A 25,103-nucleotide genomic window follows, 5' to 3' on the forward strand; every position below is an offset into this window, starting at 1 on the left:
TTCAAAAGACACTCCATACACTGGGCCTCTCAGTTCTGTTCATCATCATGTCTCCAACTATCAGTTTGAGATATAGCTATTGCACCACCCTCACTAATGCCACCACTCATCCTGGAAGGGATCCTTGTCCACATGCAGGTGTCCAAAACCACCAGTGCCAGATTTACGTTTGTGAGAGGCCTATGTAGTTCAGGCCTAGGCCTAGAATAAAGGAAATTTATTTAAATTTTTACCTTAAACCTCTGATTATGCAATGGTGTACCCTAGCTTATATACACCACACCATCCATCCTAAAGGTTGCCAACTGCATACAACAACAGAAAAACTAACTAACCAGTGACATAAAAATAATACGAAAGAAGCTACCTTTTAATATTTTATTTTCCATATTGAAAGTTGGGTGCCCTGTTAGGCTACACACTCTGAACACTCCTTAACCCAGCCTTGACACCACACATCACAACTGCATCAGGGCTAAAATCAAAACCTCTCCAGCCACTAAGTAAACTGTTAGACCCTAGTTAACTTGTGTGTTCACCACATTTTTTCTCCTCTTTTTATACTAAAAGCTTTCATTAAACAACCTACTCCCCAATGCCACCAGATATAATATGTCACTTCTATTCATTGTGTATTTTTAGCATTTGACTGCTATTTTTTCTCAATAAACCATTAATCATATTATATTATTATATTGTAACCCAAAATTTGCTTCAGATCTGAACTATTACTCAGCCTGAGCACTGATGCCAAGAATGCCAATGCAGATGGCCTTATTCATCAGTTGCTGCAGCTTTGTCAGAAGTTCCTAATACTGTACACACAATATAGATCCTAGAGTAGCAGTATGGACTGCACGAGAGCCAATCTTAACAATAAAAGCAAATTTGTGCTATTGTACAGTTCTTACAACTGAAGACAGTGTCATTGTTTTAATTAAGAATTTGTCATTTTTTGTGTCTAATTTCCAAACTTGGGTTTATATTGAAATGTTTGGGAGTTTTGGGGCACCCTTTGGTTTTATATTACTTCGAAGAGTAAAGTGATATTTGTCCATAAGCTCTGTATACATACGACGTAAGGTTGCCACTTCCTCCTGTAGCCCTCCAACCAGTTGGTTCTTCTCATCAACAATTGTCTGTAAATAAAAAATGCAATTATTGGATATTTGTTTTCCATGATAAGATAGAAATGCAAAACATGCATCAAGCAGCTAGAAATATACATTTGTGGGACTGCATCTGCTCCAGCTAATCCAAACTTACAGTGGTCCCTCGGTTAACGAACGGTTTGGTGAACGAAATTTCGGTAAACGAATTACCTTCCATAAGAATCTTCAATTCGGTTAACGAACAAAAATTTTATTAACGAAATCCTTACAAACATCATGTTTTGTTGTGAGCGTCAGCTGATCAGCTGATGGGCTAGTCTGTCAATTCAGTAATCTGTTCTATGTTTACATTCGTTTTCAGTGGAATAAATATCAAGAAAATTGTGCTCTTTAATATTTGTGCATTTTTAAATTAAAATTATTGGTCATTCTAAAATTTAGCCATCCAAGCTCTGTCTACATAAAGTTTTTCAACTAATATTTTTGGCTCGATATATGGAACTTTATTCATTTATTGAAACTCCTTTATATGCGCACACTGTCCTAAGGGCAAAGCTGAACTGTACATGTAATCAAAATAATGTACAAAATGATTACAAAAATTTTTGTCTACTGCAAACTATTGCATATTTACATTCAAATTAATCACTCTCTTATAAGAATTCCAGCAATGTAAATTATATTCTCCCAGGCCACTTCTATGAAATTTTATAAGCAAAAAACAAAAACTCGATCTAAAGGATATAAATAAACAAATAAATACTTCACTAGACCTTCGGCGCTGACTGTCAAACATGTCACTGTCTACCCTCCCTCCCTCTCATGTGGTTATACAGTAGGCTTTAAGTTTTTATCTTAAATAATATCACAGACTAAAGTTAGGAGAATATAATTTGAATTGCTGGAATCCTTGCAAGACAGTGAATAATTTGAATATAAACGTCATATATTTTGCACAAGAGATAAACATTTTAGTACATTAGTGTACAGTACTGTAGTACATTTTATAATGTAAAGTTTTTCAACTGTATTTTTGGGTAAATTTACATAAATTTCTTCATTTATTTTAATTCATTTACATGCACACACCATACTAAAAGAAACGTAAAAGAAATATATGACCTTAGTGCAAAGCTGGAGTGTACATGTACGAAATGATTAAGGTACTAAAATTGTTATGTCTAGTGCAAATTATAGCTTGTTTATATTCAAATTAATCACTATCTTACAAGAATCCCAGCAATGTAAATTATATTCTCCACGGTCATTTCACTGACATTTTAAAATGAGAGAAGCTTAGTCACTTAAAGACTGTTAAATAAACACACATGAGACCTTTGGCTCCAACTGTCAAACATATCACCTCACCTCCTGCTCGCTCACTCCTTCATCCCTCTCCACCAGCCGGGGTATTAGACTTACAGTTTTTATCTTGAATAATATCTCACACTAAAGTTAGGAGAATATAATTTGCATTGCTAGAATCCTTGCAAGACAGAGAATAATTTGAATATAAACGTCATATATTTTGCACAAGAGATAAAAATTAATCACCTGTATCACATTACGGTAGTGATTTAAGAGTATGAGTGTATATGTGCGTATATATACAGTGGTCCCTCGGTTAACGAACTCAATTCGTTCCAGAGTGTCGTTCGTTAACCAAAAATTTTGTTAACCGAAACCATTGTTTCAATGAGATATTGGGTAATTGGTTCCAGCTCACAGAAAAGTATATACAAAGTAAAGGCAAAAATGCATAAAGTCAGAAACATTCCTAAAATTCCCCTAAATCGCCCTGATATCACTATAAATATATATATATATATATATATATATATATATATATATATATATATATATATATATATATATATATATATATATATATATATATATATATATATATATATATATATATATATATATATGCATATGCTGATAACCACAAGGAAAGAAGAAAACACGAAGTTCCCAAGCGCTTTCGTGTAATTCACATCTTCAGGGGTGAGTATAGACTAGAGAGAGTAATACAAATCAAGGTGTATATATACAGTCAACCCTCACTTTACGCGGTTAATGTAACCCACAGGGTACCACGGAAAGTGAGAAACGCGTAAAGTGAATAACATAACATATGGGATTAAATGAAATAGAGACCAGCTGACCCCCAAACTCCACTTTTTCCAACACAATACCTATGTTCTAGTAAAAATATCATCTTAATTTTATGATGGTACATGCACACAATTAATACTTAAGAAATACAGTCGCCAAGTTAATGTCCATTCAAATAATGGACTCAACTCCCTCCCCCTCTTCTCACACTACACTCGCTGGCTCTTCCCTCTGAGAAATTTTTGGGGGAAAACCAGGTAGTGTAATAAATAATACCTCAAACTAAAGTTAGGATAATATAAATGACATTACTGGATTCCTTGTAAGACCAGGAATATTTTGAATATAAATGTCATATATTTTGCACAAAAGATAACATATTTACTCAGAGTAAACATTATATCTAAAATTTGTATGTCTAATGCAAAATCTATGATGTTTATATTCAAAATGATCATCAAATTGTAAGAATTCCAGCAATGTAAATTATATTCTGGCCGGGTAATTTGTATGAATTTTTATAAAGCTAAAACAAATATCTTCCAGTTAATAAAAAAAAAAAATATTCTTCTGCGACACTATCTGTCTATCAAAGTACCCCCACCTTGCCTCCTCTTCCCAGCCCGCCAGATGGTGGGTCCGTCCCAACCCTCCCCCCACCCCCCACCAATCCTCCCTTCAAGAGATGTTGGGTGAAAAAACTAAATTTTAACATTTTGTATTAAATAATACCTCAGATTAAAGTTAGGATAATATAATTGACATTGCTTGATTCCTTGTAAAACCAGGAATATTTTGAATATAAATGTCATATATTTGCACAAAAGATAACATATTTACTCAGAGTAAACATTATATCTAAAATTTGTATGTCTAATGCAAAATATATGATGTTTATATTCAAAGTGATCATCAAATTGTAAGAATTCCAGCAATGTAAATTATATTCTGGCCGGGTAATTTGTATGAATTTTATGAGCTAAAACAAATATCTTCAGTTAATATAAAAAAAAATATTCTTCACACCGTGGTGCCAGGTGGTCGGTCGCCGGTCCCTCCCTCCCTCCCACCCCCCACCAACCCTCCCTACCAGATGAATGTGTGGGAATACCAGACTGTTTACCTTTTTAGTAATAAATAATAAATCAGACTAAAGTTTGGATAATTTAATTGACATTGCTGGATTCCTTGTAAGACCAGGAATATTTTGAATATAAATGTCATATATTTTGCACAAAAGATAACATATTTACTCAGAGTAAACATTATATCTAAAATTTGTATGTCTAATGCAAAATCTATGATGTTTTATTCAAAATGATCATCAAATTGTAAGAATTCCAGCAATGTAAATTATATTCTGTGAGTAATTTGTATGAATTTTATGAGGTAAAACAAATATCTTCAGTTAATAAAAAAAAAATATTCTTCACGACACTATCTGTCAATCAAAGTACCCCAACTTGCCTCCCCCCCTCTTCCAACCGCGCCAGATGGTCGGTCCCCCACCACCTTCCCTCCCTTCAAGAAATGTTGGGTGAAAAAACTAATTTTAACATTTAGTATTAAATAATACCTCAGATTAAAGTTAGGATAATATAATTGACATTGCTGGATTCCTTGTAAGACCAGGAATATTTTGAATATAAATGTCATATATTTTGCACAAAAGATAACATATTTACTCAGAGTAAACATTATATCTAAAAATTTGTATGTCTAATGCAAAATCTATGATGTTTATATTCAAAATGATCATCAAATTGTAAGAATTCCAGCAATGTAAATTATATTCTGGCCGGGTAATTTGTATGAATTTTATGAGCTAAAACAAATATCTTCAGTTAATAAAAAAAAAATATTCTTCACACTGCCAGGTGGTTGGTCGGGTCCCTCCCTCCCCCCACCAACCCTCCCTACCAGATAAATGTGTGGGAATACTAGACTGTTACCCTTTTTAGTGATAAATAATAAATCAAGACTAAAGTTAGGATAATATAATTGACATTGCTGGATTCCTCGTAAGACCAGGAATATTTTGAATATAAATGTCATATATTTTGCACAAAAGATAACATATTTACTCAGAGTAAACATTATATCTAAAATTTGTATGTCTAATGCAAAATCTATGATGTTTATATTCAAAATGATCATCAAATTGTAAGAATTCCAGCAATGTAAATTATATTCTGGCCGGGTAATTTGTATGAATTTTATAAGCTAAAACAAATATCTTCAGTTAATAAAAAAAAAATATTCTTCACGACACTATCTGTCTATCAAAGTACCCCACCTTGCCTCCCCCCCCTCTTCCAACCGCGCCAGATGGTCGGTCCGTCCCAACCCTCCCCCCCCAACCCCCACCAACCCTCCCTTCAAGAGAAAGGTTGGGTGAAAAAACTAGATTTTAACATTTAGTATTAAAAAATACCTCAGATTAAAGTTAGGATAATATAATTGACATTGCTGGATTCCTTGTAAAACCAGGAATATTTTGAATATAAATGTCATATATTTTGCACAATAGATAACATATTTACTCAGATTAAACATTATATCTAAAATTTGTATGTCTAATGCAAAATATATGATGTTTATATTCAAAATGATCATCAAATTGTAAGAATTCCAGCTATGTAAATTATATTCTGGCCGGGTAATTTGTATTAATTTTATGAGCTAAAACAAATATCTTCAGTTAATAAAAAAAAATATTCTTCACACCGTGCCAGGTGGTCGGTCACCGGTCCCTCCCACCCCCCACCAACCCTCCCTACCAGATAAATGTGTGGGAATACCAGACTGTTTACCCTTTTAGTGATAAATAATAAATCAGACTAAAGTTAGGATAATATAATTGACATTGCTGGATTCCTCGTAAGACCAGGAATATTTTGAATATAAATGTCATATATTTTGCACAAAAGATAACATATTTACTCAGAGTAAACATTATATCTAAAATTTGTATGTCTAATGCAAAATCTATGATGTTTATATTCAAAATGATCATCAAATTGTAAGAATTCCAGCATTGTAAATTATATTCTGGCCGGATAATTTGTATGAATTTTATGAGCTAAATAAAAAAATTATGCTTCAACAGCGTAAAGGGGTACACCCACCGCGGAATGTGAGCATCCTGGGTTCTGGCAGGGCACGGTGTAAACGTGGAAACGCGGAATGTGGGACCGCGTAAAGTGAGGGTTGACTAATGTGTGTTCATACATTCATTATTATTCTGCCCACCATAATAGAGTCAAACAGTCAGTATTTTCATCAATGTTTTTACGTGCTTTGAGAATTTGCAGCCCGGAATTCATTGATGAGGAATACAGTATAAATATATCTATAATATTGCCTTACCATTACTAAGAAATCTTTCTATAGAACCGATCCCAAGCCCACCCATGACCATAAGAATCTCTTAGTATTACCATTTCACAAAAATTTCTCTCAAATTCCTTTACAACTAAAAACCTGGAACATCAATGTGGCATTTAAAAACTCATGCACTGTTAAACAAATGTTAATCAAGAACTCCCACAACAATACAAGTGGCTGCATTAATAAGGTTCCTTGCAAGGAATGCAATATGTTTTACTTAAGCCAGAAAGGTAAAGATCTTGTAACTAGACTTAAACTACATAAATATAGTGTTAGGACAGGCCAGGAATCCAATGCTCTGTTTGTTCATTTGAGGGATAATAAGCATTGCATTGACTGGGATAATGCCTCCTCAATATTACCATGTAATTCAATTGACAGTAGGAACATTACAGAATCCAGTCTCATTAAACATACCGAATCCGTCAACACGAATTTGAGTAATGGTATGTACAAACTAGACAATTTCGTAATTAAGAAGATTTGTAACCAGGTGAGAAGGTTGGGTCATCTTACCCTCTGACCTAACTACCGACTGCTGCGGTGCTTTTGAAGATTAGTAGGGTCACTACCTAATGACCTGACCATTGTGGACTTGATCTCACCCTCCTCAACTGTATATATATGCCTTGTTATGTATTTCTCCTTAGTCTGTACTCACCCCTGAAGATGTGAATTACACGAAAGCGCTTGGGAACTTCGTGTTTTCTTCTTTCCTTGTGGTTATCAGCATATATATATATATATATATATATATATATATATATATATATATATATATATATATATATATATATATATATATATATATATATATATATATATATATATATATATATATATAGGCCTATATATATATATACAGTATAAACCCGCTTAACGCGGTTTCACTTAGCGCGTTTTACCGTATACGCGGTGCCTCGCCAGAGCTGAACTTTCACTTAACGCGGGTTTTTTCCACGTATACGCGGTGAGTGTCCGGCTCGAGAGCTATTTTTAGATTCGCCCCAACCCCCACCCGCCACCCTGCCTGACTGCCTGTTTTAGCTCATAAAATTCATACAAATTACCCAGCCAGAATATAATTTACATTGCTGGAATTCTTACAATATGATGATCATTTTGAATATAAGCATCATAGATTTTGCATTAGACATACAAATTTTAGATATAATGTTTACTCTGAGTAAATATGTTATTTTTTTTGCAAAATATATGATATTTGTATTCAAAATATTCCTGGGCTTACAAGGAATCCAGCAATGTCAATTATATTATCCTAACTTTAGTTTGAGGTATTATTTATTACTAAAAAGGTAAATATTCTGGTTTTCCCACACATCTGGTGGGACGGTTGGTGGGGGGTGGGGGCAGGGAGGGATCGACCGACCATCTGTTACCGTGTGAAGAATATTTTGTTTTTTTTATTAACTGAAGATATTTGTTTTAGCTCATAAAATTCATACAAATTACCCGGTCAGAATATAATTTACATTGCTGGAATTCTTATAATTTGATGATCATTTTGAATATAAACATCATAGATTTTGCATTCGACATACAAATTTTAGATGTAATGTTTATTCTGAGTAAATATGTTATCTTTTGTGCAAAATATATGACATTTATATTCAAAATATTCCTGGTCTTACAAGGAATCCAGCAATGTCAATTATATTATCCTAACTTTAATCTGAGGTATTATTTAATACTAAATGTTAAAATTTAGTTTTTTCACTCAACGTCTCTTGTAGGGAGGATTGGTGAGGGGTGGGGGGGAGGGTTGGGACTGACCACGCGGTTGGAAGAGGGGGGAGGCAAGGTGGGGTACTTTGATTGACAGATAATGTCTGAAGAATATATATTTTTTTATTTACTGAAGATATTTGTTTTAGCTCATAAAATTCATACAAATTACCCGGCCAGAATATAATTTACATTGCTGGAATTCTTACAATTTGGTGATCATTTTGAATATAAACATCATAGATTTTGCATTAGACATACAAATTTTAGATATAATGTTTACTCTGAGTAAATATGTTACCTTTTGTGCAAAATATATGACATTTACATTCAAAATATTCCTGGTCTTACAAGGAATCCAGCAATGTCAATTGTATTATCCTAACTTTAGTTTGAGGTATTATTTATTAAAATTTAGTGGTTTTCCCCCCAAAATTTCTCAGAGAGGGAAGAGCCAGCAGTGTAGTGTGAGAAGAGGGGTAGGGAGTTGAGTCCATTATTTGAATGGACATTAACTTGGCGACTGTATTTCTCTATTTCTCTTAAGTATTAATTGTGTGCATGTACCATCATAAAATTAAGATGTTATTTTTACTAGAACATAGGTATTGTGTCGGAAAAAGTGGAGTTTGGGGGTGGGCCAGTTTCTATTGGAATTAATCCCATATGTTCTGTTGTTCACTTAGCGCGGTTTTCACTTAACACGGTACCCTGTGGGTTTTATTGACCGCGTTAAGCGGGGTACTACTGTATATATATATATATATATATATATATATATATATATATATATATATATATATATATATGTTATGTTGTTCACTTTACGTTTCTTGCTTTACACGGGCCTCCGTGGGTTCAATTGACTAAAAGTGAGGGTTCAGTGTATATATATATATATACAAGATATATATATATATATATATATATATATATATATATATATATATATATATATATATATATATATATATATATATATATATATATATATATATATATATATATATATATATATATATATATATATATATATATATATATATATATATATATATATATATATATATATATATATATATATATATATATATATATATACACAGTACACTCTTACTCTTAAATCACTACTGTAATGTGATACAGGTGATTAATTTTATCCCTTGTGCAAAATATATGATGTTTATATTCAAATTATTCGCTGTCTTGCAAGGATTCCAGCAATGCAAGTTATATTCTCCTAAATTTAGTCTGAGATATTTTATAAGATAAACACTGTAAGCCTACAGGAAAGACCCAAACCTTTTTCTGAGGCAGATGCAGGGGAGGTAGAGAGGGAGGGAGGGAGGGAGCAAGGGAGTGAGCTTGGGAAAAGGGGGGGGGGAGGAAGGTGAGTTTTACTTTGACAGTTAGTGCATCTTGTGAAGTATTACTGTAATTTTTTTTTAGTTTATCTTTTTGCTCATAAAATTCCATAGATATGACCGAGGAGAATATAATTTACATTGCTAGAATTCTTATAAGATAGTGATTAATTTGAATATAAACAAGCTATAATTTGCATTAGACATACAAATTTTAGATCTAATTTAAGAATTTTATTAGAAAGCAAAAATTGTATCTTTTGTGCAAAATATATGACATTTATATTCAAATTATTCCCTGTCTTGCAATGATTCCAGCAATGCAAATTATTTTCTCCTAAATTTAGTCTGAGATACTGTATTATACAGTATTAAGATAAAACCCTGGCTAGGCAGATGGGGGATAGGGAGGGAGGGAGCGTGCATGGGGTGAAAGGGGGAGCGGAAAGTAAGGTGTACTACTTTGACACTTAGCGCGAAGGTCTGGTGAAGTATTTATTTGTTTATTACGTTGTTTAAATGAGCTTTTGTTTTTTGCTCATAAAATTGCATAGAAGTGACCGGGGAGAATATAATCTACATTGCTGGAATTGTTATAAGATAGTGATTAATTTGAATATAAAGAAGCTATAATTTGCATTAGACATACAAATTTTAGATCTAATTTAAGAATTTTATTACAAAGAGCAAAAAATGTTATCTCTTATGCAAAATATATGACGTTTATATTCAAATTAATCGCCGTCTTGCAAGGATTCCAGTTATGCAAATTAAATTCTCCTAACTTTAGTCTGAGATGCTGCATTATATAAGATAAAATCCCTGGTTGGGCAGATGGGGAAGACGGAGGGAGGGGGGAGCGGGAGGTGACGTGATGTGATACGCTTGACATTTGGTGCCGAGGTCTGGAGAAGTAATTTTGTTTTTTTAAGTCCTTTTTATTGACTTATTGTTTTTTGCTTATAAAAATTCATAGAAGTGACCGGGGAGAATATAATTTGCATCGCTGGAATTCTTATAAGACAGTGATTAATTTGAATATAAACAAGCTATAATTTGCAATAGACATAACAATTTTAGTACCTTTATCATTTTGTACATGTACACTCCAGGTTTGCACTAAGGTCATTTATTTCTTTTATGTTTCTTTTAGTATGGTGTGTGCATGTAAATGAATGAAAATAAATGAAGAAATTTATGTAAATCTACCCAAAAATACAGTTGAAAAACTTTACATTATAAAATGTACTAAACTAATGTACAGTACAGTACTAAAATTTTTATCTCGTGCAAAATATATGACGTTTATATTCAAATTATTCGCTGTCTCGCAAGGATTCCAGCAATGCAAATTATATTCTCCTAACTTTAGACTGTGATATTATATAAGATAAAAATTTAAAGACTACTACTGTACAGTTTAACCACCAAACAACCCTTGCTGGGAGGAGGGGAGGAGGGGAGGCAGGGGTGACAGTGACATGTTTGACAATTGGTGCCGAAGGTCTAGTGTAGCATTTAATTGTCTATTTATGTCCTTTAGATTGAGTTTTTGTTTTTTACTTATAAAATTTCATAGACGTGACCTGGGAGAATATAATTTACATTGTAAGGAATTCTTATAAGATAGTGATTAATTTGAATGTAAACATGCCATAGTTTTTACTAGACATTATTCTGATTACATGTACAGTTCAGCTTTGCCCTTAGAACAGTGTGTGCATGTAAATGAGTTTCAATAAATGAATAAAGTTACATATATTGAGCCAAAAATAATAGTTGAAAAACTTTATGTAGACAGAGCTTGGATGGCTAAATTTTAGAATGACCAATAATTTTAATATTGTATAAAAAAATGCACAAATATTAAAGAGCACAATTTTCCTGATATTTACTCCATTGGAAACGAATGTAAACATAGAAGAGATTACTGAATTGGCTGAGTACCTCCTCAGCTTATCAGCTGATGTTCAAAACAAAATGTGATTTTCGTAAGGATTTCGTTAATCGAATTTTTTTTCGTTAACCAAATTGAAGATTCTTATGGAAGGTAATTCGTTAACCGAAATTTCGTTAACCGAGGCATTCGTTAACCGAGGCATTCGTTAACCGAGGGACCACTGTATAGTGATTTAAGGGCGATTTAGGGGAATTTTAGGAGTGTTTCTGACTTTATGTATTTTTGGCTTTACTTTGTATGTACTTTTCTGTGAGCTGGACCCAATTACCCAATATCCCATTGAAATAATGGATTCGGTTAACGAAATTTTCGGTTAACTAACGACTCTGTGGAACGAATTGTGTTCGTTAACCGAGGGACCACTGTAATAAAATACAGAGCTTTCTAGATTAAAAAAAAAAAATTGACTGGCTTAGGAAACTATTGTCCTTTTAAGAACCTGGTAAAGTGTAATGAAATGCAGTTAGTCAAAAAACATTTGCGAGAGGTAGCTATAGGAAAATAAAAAAAATTTCCGGCTAAATTTTATTATATGAGTAAATCACAGTATTTTGTGGCAGTACAGGTATCCCTCATTATTGGAATGGGTTAGGTTCCCTGAAAACCATTCGTTAAAGAAATATTTGTATTGGTATAGGGTTCGGTTCCCCAATGACAAGGAAACCCCAATATTATACCTAAAATCTATGAAAAGACACAATCTTTTTCTTATTCTTACTATCAATCCTGCATAAAGCTACAGCACAAACTACCATTATTAAAAAATACATTACAGTGGAAAATTCCGGCCTTGGGAACGATTTTCCGAAGGGCACAATTTCCGGAAAATTACGAACAAAATTCCCGATGCCAGGAAAATTCCGGGGATGGGGAAGTTTCTTTCCGGGTTTGAGAGATGAAGTAATGGGCAATTTCTGGAACTTCCGAGAAAATTTTTCCATTACCTGGAAAATTCCGGGGATGAGAGATTTTTTCCGGCTTTGAGAGTCGTCTCGTTACCTGGAAATCTCTGATTCCGGCTAACGGAGATATCACTGTATCTCGATCACTTTAGGGTTATGTGACGAGACTATGTCCCCACACTCCACTCAGCATCCAGGCCTCCCACGACCTTTTGGCTTTAAGGTACGGAAGTTGTGAGAATTCTTTGCCTTCCTCCAGTTCAGATATGCCTCAGGCGGTTACCTAGTGCAGCTCCTTGGATTCTCCGTGAATTTCAAATTTGTTAGTATTTTAATGAAAGGAAGGGCTTACTCCCTCCCTGTATTGTCCATTTTCATTTTTTAGATCATGTCTCCTTTCACAGGGGGACTATTCCTGTATACACGGACGGCTCTAAGTCAGAGGCAGGTGTGCTCTTTCTCGATTTCTGTCGGGACGGTAGTGTCCCCACTATGGCATCTATTTTTACTGCAGAGCTTTCATTTATTTTACTTGCCCTCAAGATTAGTTTTACCCAATGATTTTACAATTTCTAATAATTCTCGCAGTATTCTCCAGGCCTAAGCTAGTATTTCATCGCCACTTCCCTTAGTTTTAGATATTTTACAGTGGCTGTTTCTCATCCAACGTCGGTGCCAGAAAGTCAGTTTATGCTCGGTTCTGGCCCACGTGGGGGAAAAGAGAATCAGCGTGCTGATGCTGTGGAGAAAGCAGCTGCTTCTCACCCAATGGCAAGTTGTTCCCCTCTACCTGCCTCTGATATGAAACCAGTAATAAGAGCTGCCATCTGCTCAAGTTGGAAATGCAGATGGGATGCTGTCGAAGCAAACAAGCTCCACGACATCTACGCTGCATTGGATGCCTGGGGATATAAGGGACTGTCACTCCGTTGAGAGACTGCTTTGGCCCTCCACAGCATTGGCCAAACATGGCTGAGTCATGGTTTTTTAATGGAGAGGACACCTCCTCCCCATTGTGATGAGTGCCTGGTCCAACTGACTGTTTGACTGCTCCTGGTGGAATGCCAGTCTCAGAGATCTTCGTTGTAAGCACATCTCCCAGTGCCTGGGGGAGACAGGTCTTACTGTCTCTTTTTGGTGCTGGGGGAGGAGTGGGTAATGTGGGAGTGGACATCCTCTCCTTTGTGGAGGAAGCCAGCCTTCTACACAAACTTTGAGTTTTACTTATTAACATTTAAATGTTTTTTATGAAAGTTCTATGCTATTTATTGTTTTTACCTTGCATTATTATTATTTTTTAGCCTTTACTTCAAATCGGCGACATATGACCTAAGCCGTTGCATCGCCAGGGATGAGATTACCATGTAAGGGCGGAAACGATCCTCCGGCTCATTACCGCTGCTAACTCGCTCGTTTGCTGGTGCAGACGACACTTGGGGTGGTTGGACGGAGGTGAGAACTATAGGTTATGTATATAAGCTACTGTGCCGAGTAGCAACCCTGTATATAAGCTACTGTGCCGAATAGCATTTATATATATCATCACGTGGCAACACTGCACGTTATGTGGCAACATTGCCCCGAGGCTGCCATATGGCGAGGCTGCCATATGGCAAGGCAGCCTCAGTCTGACTGTGTGAGCCGTGCATGGCACATGCGAGTCACCACTTGTATTTCTCTCATCCATAATAAACGGACTTCAGTGTTACACAGTGTTTCCCTACCCATCACTGTATTCTTCAGGGAACACTAGAACTACCAAGAACGGCAGCGACTATCTGCGCCACCGGCAGATATAACCCAGCCGCCATACCGTCAGTATCTAGCTACCCTGCTATCCGTCAAATTCTGGCTGTGATCTCATCATAGGTCCTGGACTCGTGGGCTGTGTTCCCAGACCTTCACCTATCGACTGCCAACTCTCTGGTCATCTACCACTACCGCATACCCCGACCGTCAGTTCCTCACATTCCCTCTGTGCCCCGGTGTTCTCCTGCCTTTTCAAGACGTCGCTGAGTGTGGAGTGAATGGACGCTTCCCTACCCTGAGTGTGCATCACCGTGTTCCAGAACCTTCCCCCAGGGCCACTGCCGTAGGAAATATTTGTTCATGGTTTGATTCTATAATTGTTTGATTCCATTAATTGCTGATTCCCCTTTATTGTTCGATTCTATCAATTGTTGACTCCATTTAATTGTTTGAATCCATTAATTGTTTGACTCCCGTAATTATTTGATGTTTGTTGAGTGGTGTCAGAGTTTTGTGTTATATTTTTATAGTAAAGAGATGCCAATCTCTAACGGTTGTTTGTTATTCCTCAGAAAACCATGGTCCTTGACTTTCCTTTATTAAGATCCTGATTAGCCTGGTAAGGGATTTCTATCCCTAAGTCCCAGACCTTTACAAGTGGCGACCCTGCCAGGATTGTCTCTGACCTTTGGTTTCTGAGGTTTAACATTCGTTCCGGTGTTGTTGTAAGTCGCCGTGAGCGCGCCACCTTGCTGTCTGTGGCCCGGAAGCAAGTGTTGTTCAGTGGTTATCCCTTCCTTCTGTGTGCTAATTTTGTTGCTCTCCCTTGTACTTGGGGAAGTTAATTAGTGTTGGTTGGGGTGCACTGTGGATGCTGTCATAGCATTTTTGTTGTTGTTTCACCTGGTGCGGTTTCGTTACCCTGAGGTGATTCAGCTGGGCTGGGTGCGGAACGAGGTTCCCTCCAGTCGGATCAAATCATTTACTGGTCTGATTGAGCCACTAGGTGAGTTACCTTTGGCTATTTGTGGGGTAAGTTGTTTGTTTTTTCCTTTATTCTTGGCCTTTCGGATCATTATGTCTGCTTTTGAGGTGTGGAAAGGTCAAGTGGTGGCCCTGGGTCTGACAGGTAATGACATTGGTCAGTATGTGGTCACCCAACAGAATGCCGAGAGAGAGGAACGTCAGAGAGAGAGAGAGGCACGTCAGAAAGAGAGAGAGAGAGAGGAATGTCAGAAAGAGAGAGAGGCACTTCAGAAAGAGAGAGAGTTGGAGGAACGCCAGAGAGAAAGAGAGTTCGAATTAGCTAAGTTGCAGGCAGAAAAGGACCTAGAACTGGCTAGGATTAATGCTTCAAGTAGACCAGAATCCTCTGGCCATATACAAGACAATGTGGTAAAACCCAGCTTGCCTGTGTACCGTGAAGGAGAAGACATCGCCTCCTACCTTGTTAGGTTTGAACGGGTAGCTGAGCTGCTTGGCGTAGACCCGGATAGCTATGCTGTAAGGTTGGGTAGCCTACTGTGTGGTAAGCCGGTAGAAATTTACACGTCCCTGTCTGCCGACATCACCCGAGATTACTTCTTCTTGAAGCAAGCTCTCTTGCAAGGATTTTGCAAGACTTCTGACGGTTATCGTGCTGATTTCCGCAGAACGAAGATTAGAGCGGGAGAAACGTACCAGCAGTTTTCGATTCACCTGGGTCGTTTATTTCAACAATGGCTGGAGACATCAGGGGTTGAAGAAACCTTTGAGTCTCTCTCTAACTTCATGATATTAGATCAGTTTTTGTCTTCTCTACCTCCAGACTTGAGAATTTTCATTAAAGAACACCAGCCAGCGACGCTTGGAGAAGCTGTGCATTTTGCCGACAACTGGGCGTCTGCTCGCAACGCCTACCCCATGTCTTCCCCTCCTGTGGTGAAGATTGCGAAGCCTCCATCCTCCGAGGAAGCATCCCCAGGAGTAAACAGGAGTAGTCCACCAGCCGTGTGGTGTCACAGCTGCGGAGAAGAAGGGCACATTCGTTCTTGCTGTCCCAGGAATCCCCTCGCCTTCAAGACTGCTGACACTCATCAGCCCAGCAACAAGGTCGGATTCTGTTTGGAGGACAGGAGCTGCCCCCGTTATTGTGTCAGTGGAACAATAAATGGGTCTAGGGCATCTACTTTCATCAGTGACACTGGTTGCTCGTGCATTATTGTCTCTGAAGAAGCCCTGCCTGACGCTGACATCTCGAGCTGCCCGAAGGTTAGTGTCGCCGATTATTTAGGTCGTGTTGACCAGTTCCCTGTTGTTAGGTGCTACCTGCGTTGCCCCTATTTCACTGGTTGGTCTAATGTGGTAAGAGCTTCCATTAAATTTGCTAGTGCCCTCATTGGTAATGTTCCCGGTGTTCGTGACCCTAACGACCCGGAAACGTTAAAACTCTCCTCGCCACCAGCACCAGTCCTCACACCACCTGCTGATGACGACGCCTCGCCACCTGCCGAGGCCGCCTCGCCACCTGCCGAGGCCGCCTCGCCACCCTCTCACGCCGCCACGCCTGCCGCCAAGGTCCAAGCTGTAGGGCCACGGACGGCGAAGGTGAAACGACCGCATCCCCTGATTCTGCCGAATTTGTTGCCACTGACTGTGACGCCCAAGGAGTTCGCCAAGCTTCAAGACTCGTGTGCCACTCTGAAGCGGGTAAGGGAGAAGGTGACTTCCGGGGAGGAGGATCAGGTGAGAGATGGGTCGGTTTATAAGTTTGTTTCTATTAATGGGGTGTTACACAGGTCTTGTGTTTCATCCAAGCGACCAGCCAAAGTAGGTCGGTTTTTACTTGTTGTCCCTGCTGTTTGTCGTAGTAACATTCTCTCTGTAGCTCACAAGAGCCCTCTAGTAAGTCACTGTTCTCGTAGGAAAACTTATAGGAAGGTTGCTGATCAGTTTTACTGGCCAGGTATGGGAGCAGATATTAGAGATTTTTGTAGGGGTTGTGATCAGTGCCCAAGTATGTCCGCCAAGGGTAGAGCCCGTCCTGTTCCACTTGAACCCTTGCCCATCATTGCAGAACCATCTTCTCGGGAAGCCATAGATTTTGTTGGACCGTTCTCACCCCTTTCCTCTAAGAAGCCTAAATTACATCAAGCTAATTTGTTAAGGAAATATAATTGCAGGACCCGCATTGCTCGTGTCCTTGACGACGTCCCCAAGCTGGAGTTAGTCGAGGCACTACCCTGCAAGAGTTCCTGTGGAGTTCGGACGCCAGAGTCTGTTGATCTCAGTTGCCAGTTGCTGCCAACACCTGATGAGTTAGAAGAATCCTCTACGACTGGAAATAGGCCCAAACTTAAACTTGGACTGAAGTGGACTCCACGTGCAGTTCCTTGATACGGCCTTACGTTTTGGACATCAAGTTACCACCTATTCTTTTCTATGACCCTTCTTTATTGTGCAATGTGTGTTTAAGCATTTGTTGTAAGATGATTATGCTTTGTGTACTAATATTAAGTTTTAATCTACCTTACAGTAGAGTTTTGTTGGGGGAGCAGTGTAAGGGCGGAAACGATCCTCCGGCTGGTTACCGCTGCTAACTCGCTCGTTTGCTGGTGCAGACGACACTTGGGGTGGTTGGACGGAGGTGAGAACGGCAGCGACTATCTGCGCCACCGGCAGATTCAACCCAGCCGCCATACCGTCAGTATCTAGCTACCCTGCTGTCCGTCAAATTCTGGTTTTGATCTCATCATAGGTCCTGGACTCGTGGGCTGTGTTCCCAGACCTTCACCTATCAACTGCCAACTCTCTGGTCATCCACCACTACCGCATACCCCGACCATCAGTTCCTCACATTCTGTCTGTGCCCCGGTGTTCTCCTGCCTTTTCAAGACGTCGCTGAGTGTGAAGTGAATGGACGCTTCCCTACCCTGAGTGTGCATCACCGTGTTCCAGAACCTTCCCCCAGGGCCACTGCCATAGGAAATATTTGTTCATGGTTTGATTCTATAATTGTTTGATTCCATTAATTGCTGATTCCCCTTTATTGTTCGATTCTATCAATTGTTGACTCCATTTAATTGTTTGAATCCATTAATTGTTTGACTCCCGTAATTATTTGATGTTTGTTGAGTGGTGTCAGAGTTTTGTGTTATATTTTTATAGTAAAGAGATGCCAATCTCTAACGGTTGTTTGTTATTCCTCAGAAAACCATGGTCCTTGACTTTCCATATTAAGATCCTTTTTAGCCTGGTAAGGGAATTCTATCCCTAAGTCCCAGGCCTTTACATACCACAATAAATCAATCTATAAAAAATGCAGGAAGAACTCAGCTGCTTGAATACCTGGCCTGCTAGGCCCCCTTTGGGCATGGGCCCTAGTGTTTTGGTACCATTATCACCCCCCCCTCTCATGGCCCCTGAGTACAGGTAGTGCACATTTGAGAAGGACATGAGCGGTCACGAGGTACCACATGAGCAACACTTTTTTTTATTTTTCCTTTTAGCCACAAAGACATACCTGGCAGTTCCTTTTACACTAGGACTGCCTATTGAAGGGCCAGACAAACTATCACTTGCACTAAAAGGGCCAAGAACACTGGGAGAGGCCTCAGGAGGCACCACACAATCACCATGTGGTGCAATCTTCTTGCTCTTTTTACATTTTCCCACCCCTCCACCTTCACCAACAACACGAGGTATGGTTCAAAACTATCAAAACACTGTTATGAATAAATGAAATCACTCTCGTGAATGAGAAATCAGTACAAGCCACGAGAAACTGGTAGGAAATATAAGTCAAGGTTGCATCCTGCGCCGTTGAACAACAAAAAAGGGTGACTGGTGTCGTCACTCACGTAACCTTGGAAGTAGTCTACATAGTTGCCAGATCACACCGATGTGCCAAATGTGTGTCTTGCGTATCTAGCATAAATACACAAACATAATTTTTTTTATTTAAATTTTTGAGTTCATATAAGAACATAAGAATGGAGGAAACTGCAGCGGGCCTATTGGCCCATACGGGGCCGTCCCATTTACACCCAACTCCTATCGCTCATATATCCATCCAATCTATGTTTGAAGCTATCCAGTGTACAGGTATTCGAGTTAATGATGATGTTTGGTAACTTGTTCCACCCGTCCACTACTCTATTTCCAACCAAAGTTTACCTATTTCGCACCTAAATCTAAATTCGTCTAATTTATAACCATTATTACGAATTTGCTCCTGGTTGGATAGTTTGAGTACCTTTGTAATGTCACCTTTGTTTAGCCCTGACTTCCATTTATATACCTCGATCATATCGCCCCTCACTCTACATCTCTCGAGGGAGTGCTAATTAAGATGCTTTAACCTGTCTCTATTCTCAAGGTTCCTAATGCCTGGGATTAGTCTTGTCATTCTCCTCTGAATTCTTTCTCGGGATTCTATATCCATTCTGTAGTACAGTGACCAGAATTGAACTGCGTAATCCAGGTGTGGTCTCACAGGTGCAAGATATAGTTTTAGGATGACCTCACTAGTCTTGTAACTAACACTCCTTTGCACGAACCCAAATACTTTGTTAGCCTTGTTTCGAGCAAATACACATTGTTTACTTGGGTTAAGATTCCTACTTATCATGGCTCGTAAATCTTGCTCACAGTCGGATTTCTCTATAGCATCGTTGTTCAGTTGGAATCTGGTTTCTCTGTTTACATCTCCGAGACCAATTACTTTACATTTGTCCTCATTGAATTTCATCAGCCATTTTTCAGACCATTCCAAAATTTTTTTTTCATCTTCCTGAAGTTTTGCGGAGTCCTCGTCAGATTTAATTACTCGCCCTATTTTAGTGTCATCAGCAAATTTACTTATGTTGCTGTCTATGCCAATATCTATGTCGTTTATTTATATACAGTAATACCCCGCTTTACGCGGTTTTATTTTACGCGTTTCTACATTTATGCGGTACCCCACCAGAACCGGAATGTTCACTTTACGCGGTGCATCTACTCATATACGCGGGAAGCGGCGCGGGCAGGGTGCGCACAAGGTCACCCAGTCATCAAAACATTACCGAGTTCTTCATCCACCACCCACCACAGCCGGCCCAAGTCAGTGATAGTGAGGATATGGACTTCTGTGGACTTTGAGGGATTTGACAAAGAGGCCCTGCAAGCCTCTGTGGTGGATAGTGATACAATTGATCCAAGTGATACAGGTGAGGGCCAATAATCTGCCCTCTGCCTCGGAACCAACCCCCCCATCCCCGTGTGCCCAGCCATCTTTTCTACTAATGTAAGTGTTAAAAAACCTAATATTATTGATATTTCTCTTAATAATTAATTGTGTGTGCATACCATCATAAAATTAAGAAGTTATTTTTACTACAACGTAGGTATTGTGTCTAAAAAAGTGGAGTTTGGGGGTCGGCCCAGTCTCTATTTCAATTAATCCCATATGTTCTGTTGTTCACTTTACGCGTTTCCCGCTTTACGCGGGCCTCCATGGGTTCAATTGACCGCGTAAAGTGAGGTATTACTGTAATAAATAATAATGATCCCAGTAATGAGCCTTGGGGTACTCCACTTGTGACGTTACTCCAATCTGATTTCCTGCTGTTAAGCTCACTAGCTATTACCTGTCCTGTAACCATGCCCTAATCCAATTTAGAATATCTCCTCCAATGCCACATCATAGTCGTGCCTGTCGTCCACTGATTCCAAAACAGCTGAAAAGAATGCTAATAGATTAGTTAGACATGAACGCCCGCTTGTGAAGCCATGTTGGGAATCATTGATCAACTTGTGCTTCTCCAGGTAATTTCGAATAGAGTTTGAAAGTATTGCTTCCAGTAATTTGCCTACAATTGATGTTAAACTGATTGGACGGTAGTTAGAGGATAGTGATTTATCTCCCTTCTTGAAAATCGATATTACATTCGCTATGCTCCTGGATTCTGGTACTACAGGTACACCCGTTTTTAAGGATATGTTAAACAAATTTGCTAAGGGCATACTAAGCTCTTCCTTAAATTCCTTTAATACTCTGGCAAATATCTCATCAGGGCCTAGTGATTTATTAGGCTTTAGCTTGTCTATTTGCTTACTAACATCCTTACCAGTCACTACTATCTTGCTTAATCTATTTTCTTCACTATCTCTGTATATACTCGGTGCCTTGGTGTCATGTTTAAATTTTCAGTGGTGGAAACTGTTGAAAAATATCTAATCAGATTATTGCTCATTTCTCCGTCGTTATCAGTTAGCTCGCCAGTATCCGACTGTAATGGTCCAATCTTTTCTACTGCTTTAGTTTGATACATTTGAAAGAATCCAATGGGGTTTGACTTTGCCTCCCTTGCTACCCTCAGTTCATGATTCCACTTTGTTTTTCTTATCAAGGTCTTAACCCTACTGGCCAATACCTTAAAATATTCTTGGAGGTAAACTTCACCATGATTTATTCTCCTACCTATAGCCTTCCTTTGTCCAATACAGTGGTCCCTCGGTTGACGAACACAATTCGTTCCACAGAGTCGTTCGTTAACCGAAAATTTTGTTAACCGAATCCATTGTTGCAATGGGATATTGGGTAATTGGTTCCAGCTCACAGAAAAGTACATACAAAGTAAAAAAAAATGCAGTAAAGTACACTTACTTTGAGGTGTGTATGTAGAAGGTTCCTAGTTGATGATGATGATGGGAATTAGAAGTGGTGGTGGAGGAGAAGGGAGAAGAGAAGGAAGTGGGGATGGAGGAAAAATCACCTTTCAGGAGACCCATGCTTGATGCAGTAATTTCACCAATAATATTTTAAGTTCACTAGGTGTAATTCAAGATCATTTTATTTAAATCAACACTGCACTGCACTATATATTATCAATATGTTAACTAAATTTCAGAATGACCAACAATTTTAATGTAAAAATGCAAAAATATTCAAGACGCCAACAAAATCGATGATCAATCCACTGTAAACAAAGCCAAACTGACGCCTGGTGGGTGAATCAAGCGGCTGATGGGCGCACAAAAAAATAGTTCCCTGTACTGCATATGTTATCAATATGTAAACTAAATTTTAAAATGCTAATAATTTGAATATAAAAAATGCAAAAATATTAAAGAGCACAACTTTCTTGATATTTACTCCACTGGAAACAAATGTAAACATAGAACAGATTACTGAATTGGCAGACTAGCCCATCAGCTGATGCTCACAACAAAACGTGTTTGTCGTAAGGATTTCGTTATTCAAAGTTTTGTTCGTTAACCGAATTGAAGATCCTTATGGGAGTTAATTCGTTAACCAGATTTTCATTAATCGAACCATTCGATAACCGAGGGACCACTGTAATATTCTTTAAATAATTATTTATCCATTTGGGGGTCATTGCCGTTTGATCAGAGTTTTCTGTATGGTATATTCTGCCTTTGTGCATTAAGTAACTCCTTACTTGTATTTAAATTGCTGTGGAACTCCTCAATCTCAGATCTCGTGATAAGGTCATCCTCAACGTTCATATTTTGTGAGGTTATCGTTGTCAGGTCTCCAGGAAAAGTGTGGTCGCCCTTTGTGGGTACACTGTGTGAGGTCATGTAATCCACCCCCAAATGTGATACCCCTTCTCTCAGCTGCCTTTTCAACCATATCAAAATTTGCAAATTTTTGTATGAAAACTGTAAAGCGATAACTTAGATCACACGAAAATTTGCGTATGAAAACTCCAAGAGTGTTTAATAGGAGTTATAGGGGAGTATCCGTAAAGTTGGAAATCTTTAACCCGAGTTATCGATAACCTGGAGAGTGTCTACAGTTAGGTAGGTTTTCATTGCTTATTCGGGGGTTTTCTTGGAGTGGGGAACCAATCCCTATTCTTTCCATTTGCTATGTTATTTGCTCTCCAAAAATTGGATATTCAAATGGTTTTCAAGGAACTTAACCCATCTGAATAGTGAGGTATACCTGAATGATGTTTTACACACTTTCCTGAAATATTATCATTTGCCACACAGAGTCAAGTCAACTGCAGACAACGTACAGAGGGTCCCCGGGTTATGAACGGGTTCCATTCCTGAGGACTTTCTTAGGTTGGAAATGTACATAAGTCGAATGCACGGTATGTGCATAACGTACTGACAGAACAATGCTTAAAATCCCACTATATCATAGCCTAAGTCCTTATATACATCTAAAATCACTTAATTTAAGACAAAAGAAGAAATAGAATGACAAAATACAGTAAATGAAAGTAAAAAAGTCATCAGGTAAATAAAATACTGTAAATTTAAAGTTTAACCCCGTTTTTATCGACAGGCGTTCATAAGTCGGGGACCCCTGCACCCAAATGCCTGGAAAAATGATATCTGTTAGTTGGAATATCAATTATTGAGAAGTCCATTATTGAGAGGGTTCATTATACAATTAATTTTTGTTTACATGGGACCACCTTTTAGATTTTTTATGGCATAAAACTGTATAGAAAAATTTTCAGCACATTCAGCACATAGTGGGACAACACATTTTAAAATTTTATGCCATTTTAATGGTGTAAGATATGTGGAGCACTTACATTTGGTAGCTCTGGGCCACCCACCCGGTTAAAGTGTGTTACTCAGAGTTTAAATCATGGAGCAAAAACACAAAAAATAAATTGGTGTGGATATCAGAGAAGCAGGTATCATCAAATGAAGAGGATAGCAGTTTAAGTGTTAAAATAAATTCTCTTCCAAAATTTCTATGAAAGAAAAGGGGTTCTTAAATTTGGTGTAATACAGGTACAGACTTCTGGAGATATTAGATCAATATGATTCTAAAGAGATGACTTACCTGAATGAGATTAATACAATAATGAAAAAAAAAGGAATGGATGAAAACGTTCAAACAGAGTGTAAGTTTTCAGCAGAGTTGTCTAATTTGTTTACATTCAAATTAGTTGATAATGTATTTAGTCAAATAAGTTTGATGCATACATCATACTTTTTACAAGTCAACATATTTGCTAATGAATCCAAAATTTACCTCCAACTGATGACTGACATGGCTAAATGAGGTAGGGTCCAGGTTGGCTGCTGTAAGAACCTCTGATAGAACAGCTTCTTTTTTTTCTAGATGCTCTGAAACCTGTTAAAGGATAAGATTACTACAAGTTGAACCTCACTAGTCTGGCAACCTTGAGACCAGACCAGAACTGGACTATTGATAATTCCAAACCATTGAAGCTTTGACTAAAAAAGAAAAAAATATAAAATGTGTATATTGTGCAGATACAACTTACTTAAGCATATTTTGTGGTAAATATTGAAAAATAAAGTTACCTACTCCTACAAGGAATAATATAAAATAATAGATATAGTACTGTACCAGTACAGTAGAAGTCCAAAAATCCAGACTGCTTGGGGATTGGGTCGGTCCGGATTTTCGGATTTTCCGGATTCTCAGGCAGTACTTTTAAAATTCAAATTTAAGGAAGAATAAAGAAGAGATGAACAGGTACATTTTGATAGTTTATTCATTAGCAAATATAGCATGCTTCATTTATCAAAACGAACAGTTTTAATGAAAAAGCTGTGAATTCTAAATTTTATTCTTTGCCTTTTATATATCATAAATTGTAGACTTTCCAATGTCGTATGTTTCCATTAGAACAGTATTGCTCACACCACGTTCTAGTTTCTTAATTATTTCAAGTTTGTCACTCAATTTCTTCTTTCTCTTCACACAACGAAGTTTATCTACTTTAGGAGCCATTATTATGGGCTTGTACAGTACTCTGTAAATGCAAAGAGTAGGACT

General features: G+C 37.8%; 1 protein-coding gene across 2 annotated transcripts in view; it reads right to left on the reverse strand.

The window, feature by feature from the left end:
- Positions 1–364: 364 nt before the first annotated feature.
- The window catches only part of LOC121855926 (dynein regulatory complex subunit 4-like), a 296,945-nt gene continuing 272,206 nt past the window's right edge, over positions 365–25,103 (reverse strand). Inside the window, exons 10-11 of one of the 2 annotated variants that reach the window (XM_042351133.1) lie at positions 24,330–24,431; positions 365–1,139 (exon numbers count right to left, since the gene is read on the reverse strand). In XM_042351133.1, coding sequence (XP_042207067.1) covers positions 981–1,139; positions 24,330–24,431 — 261 coding nt within the window. In that variant the 3' untranslated portion in view covers positions 365–980. The remainder of the gene's footprint in view (positions 1,140–24,329; positions 24,432–25,103) is intronic. The other variant, XM_042351134.1, reaches the window with a different exon arrangement.

This window comes from Homarus americanus, unplaced genomic scaffold (assembly GCF_018991925.1).
Source record: "Homarus americanus isolate GMGI-L3 unplaced genomic scaffold, GMGI_Hamer_2.0 scaffold19117, whole genome shotgun sequence".
NCBI lineage: Eukaryota > Metazoa > Arthropoda > Malacostraca > Decapoda > Nephropidae > Homarus > Homarus americanus.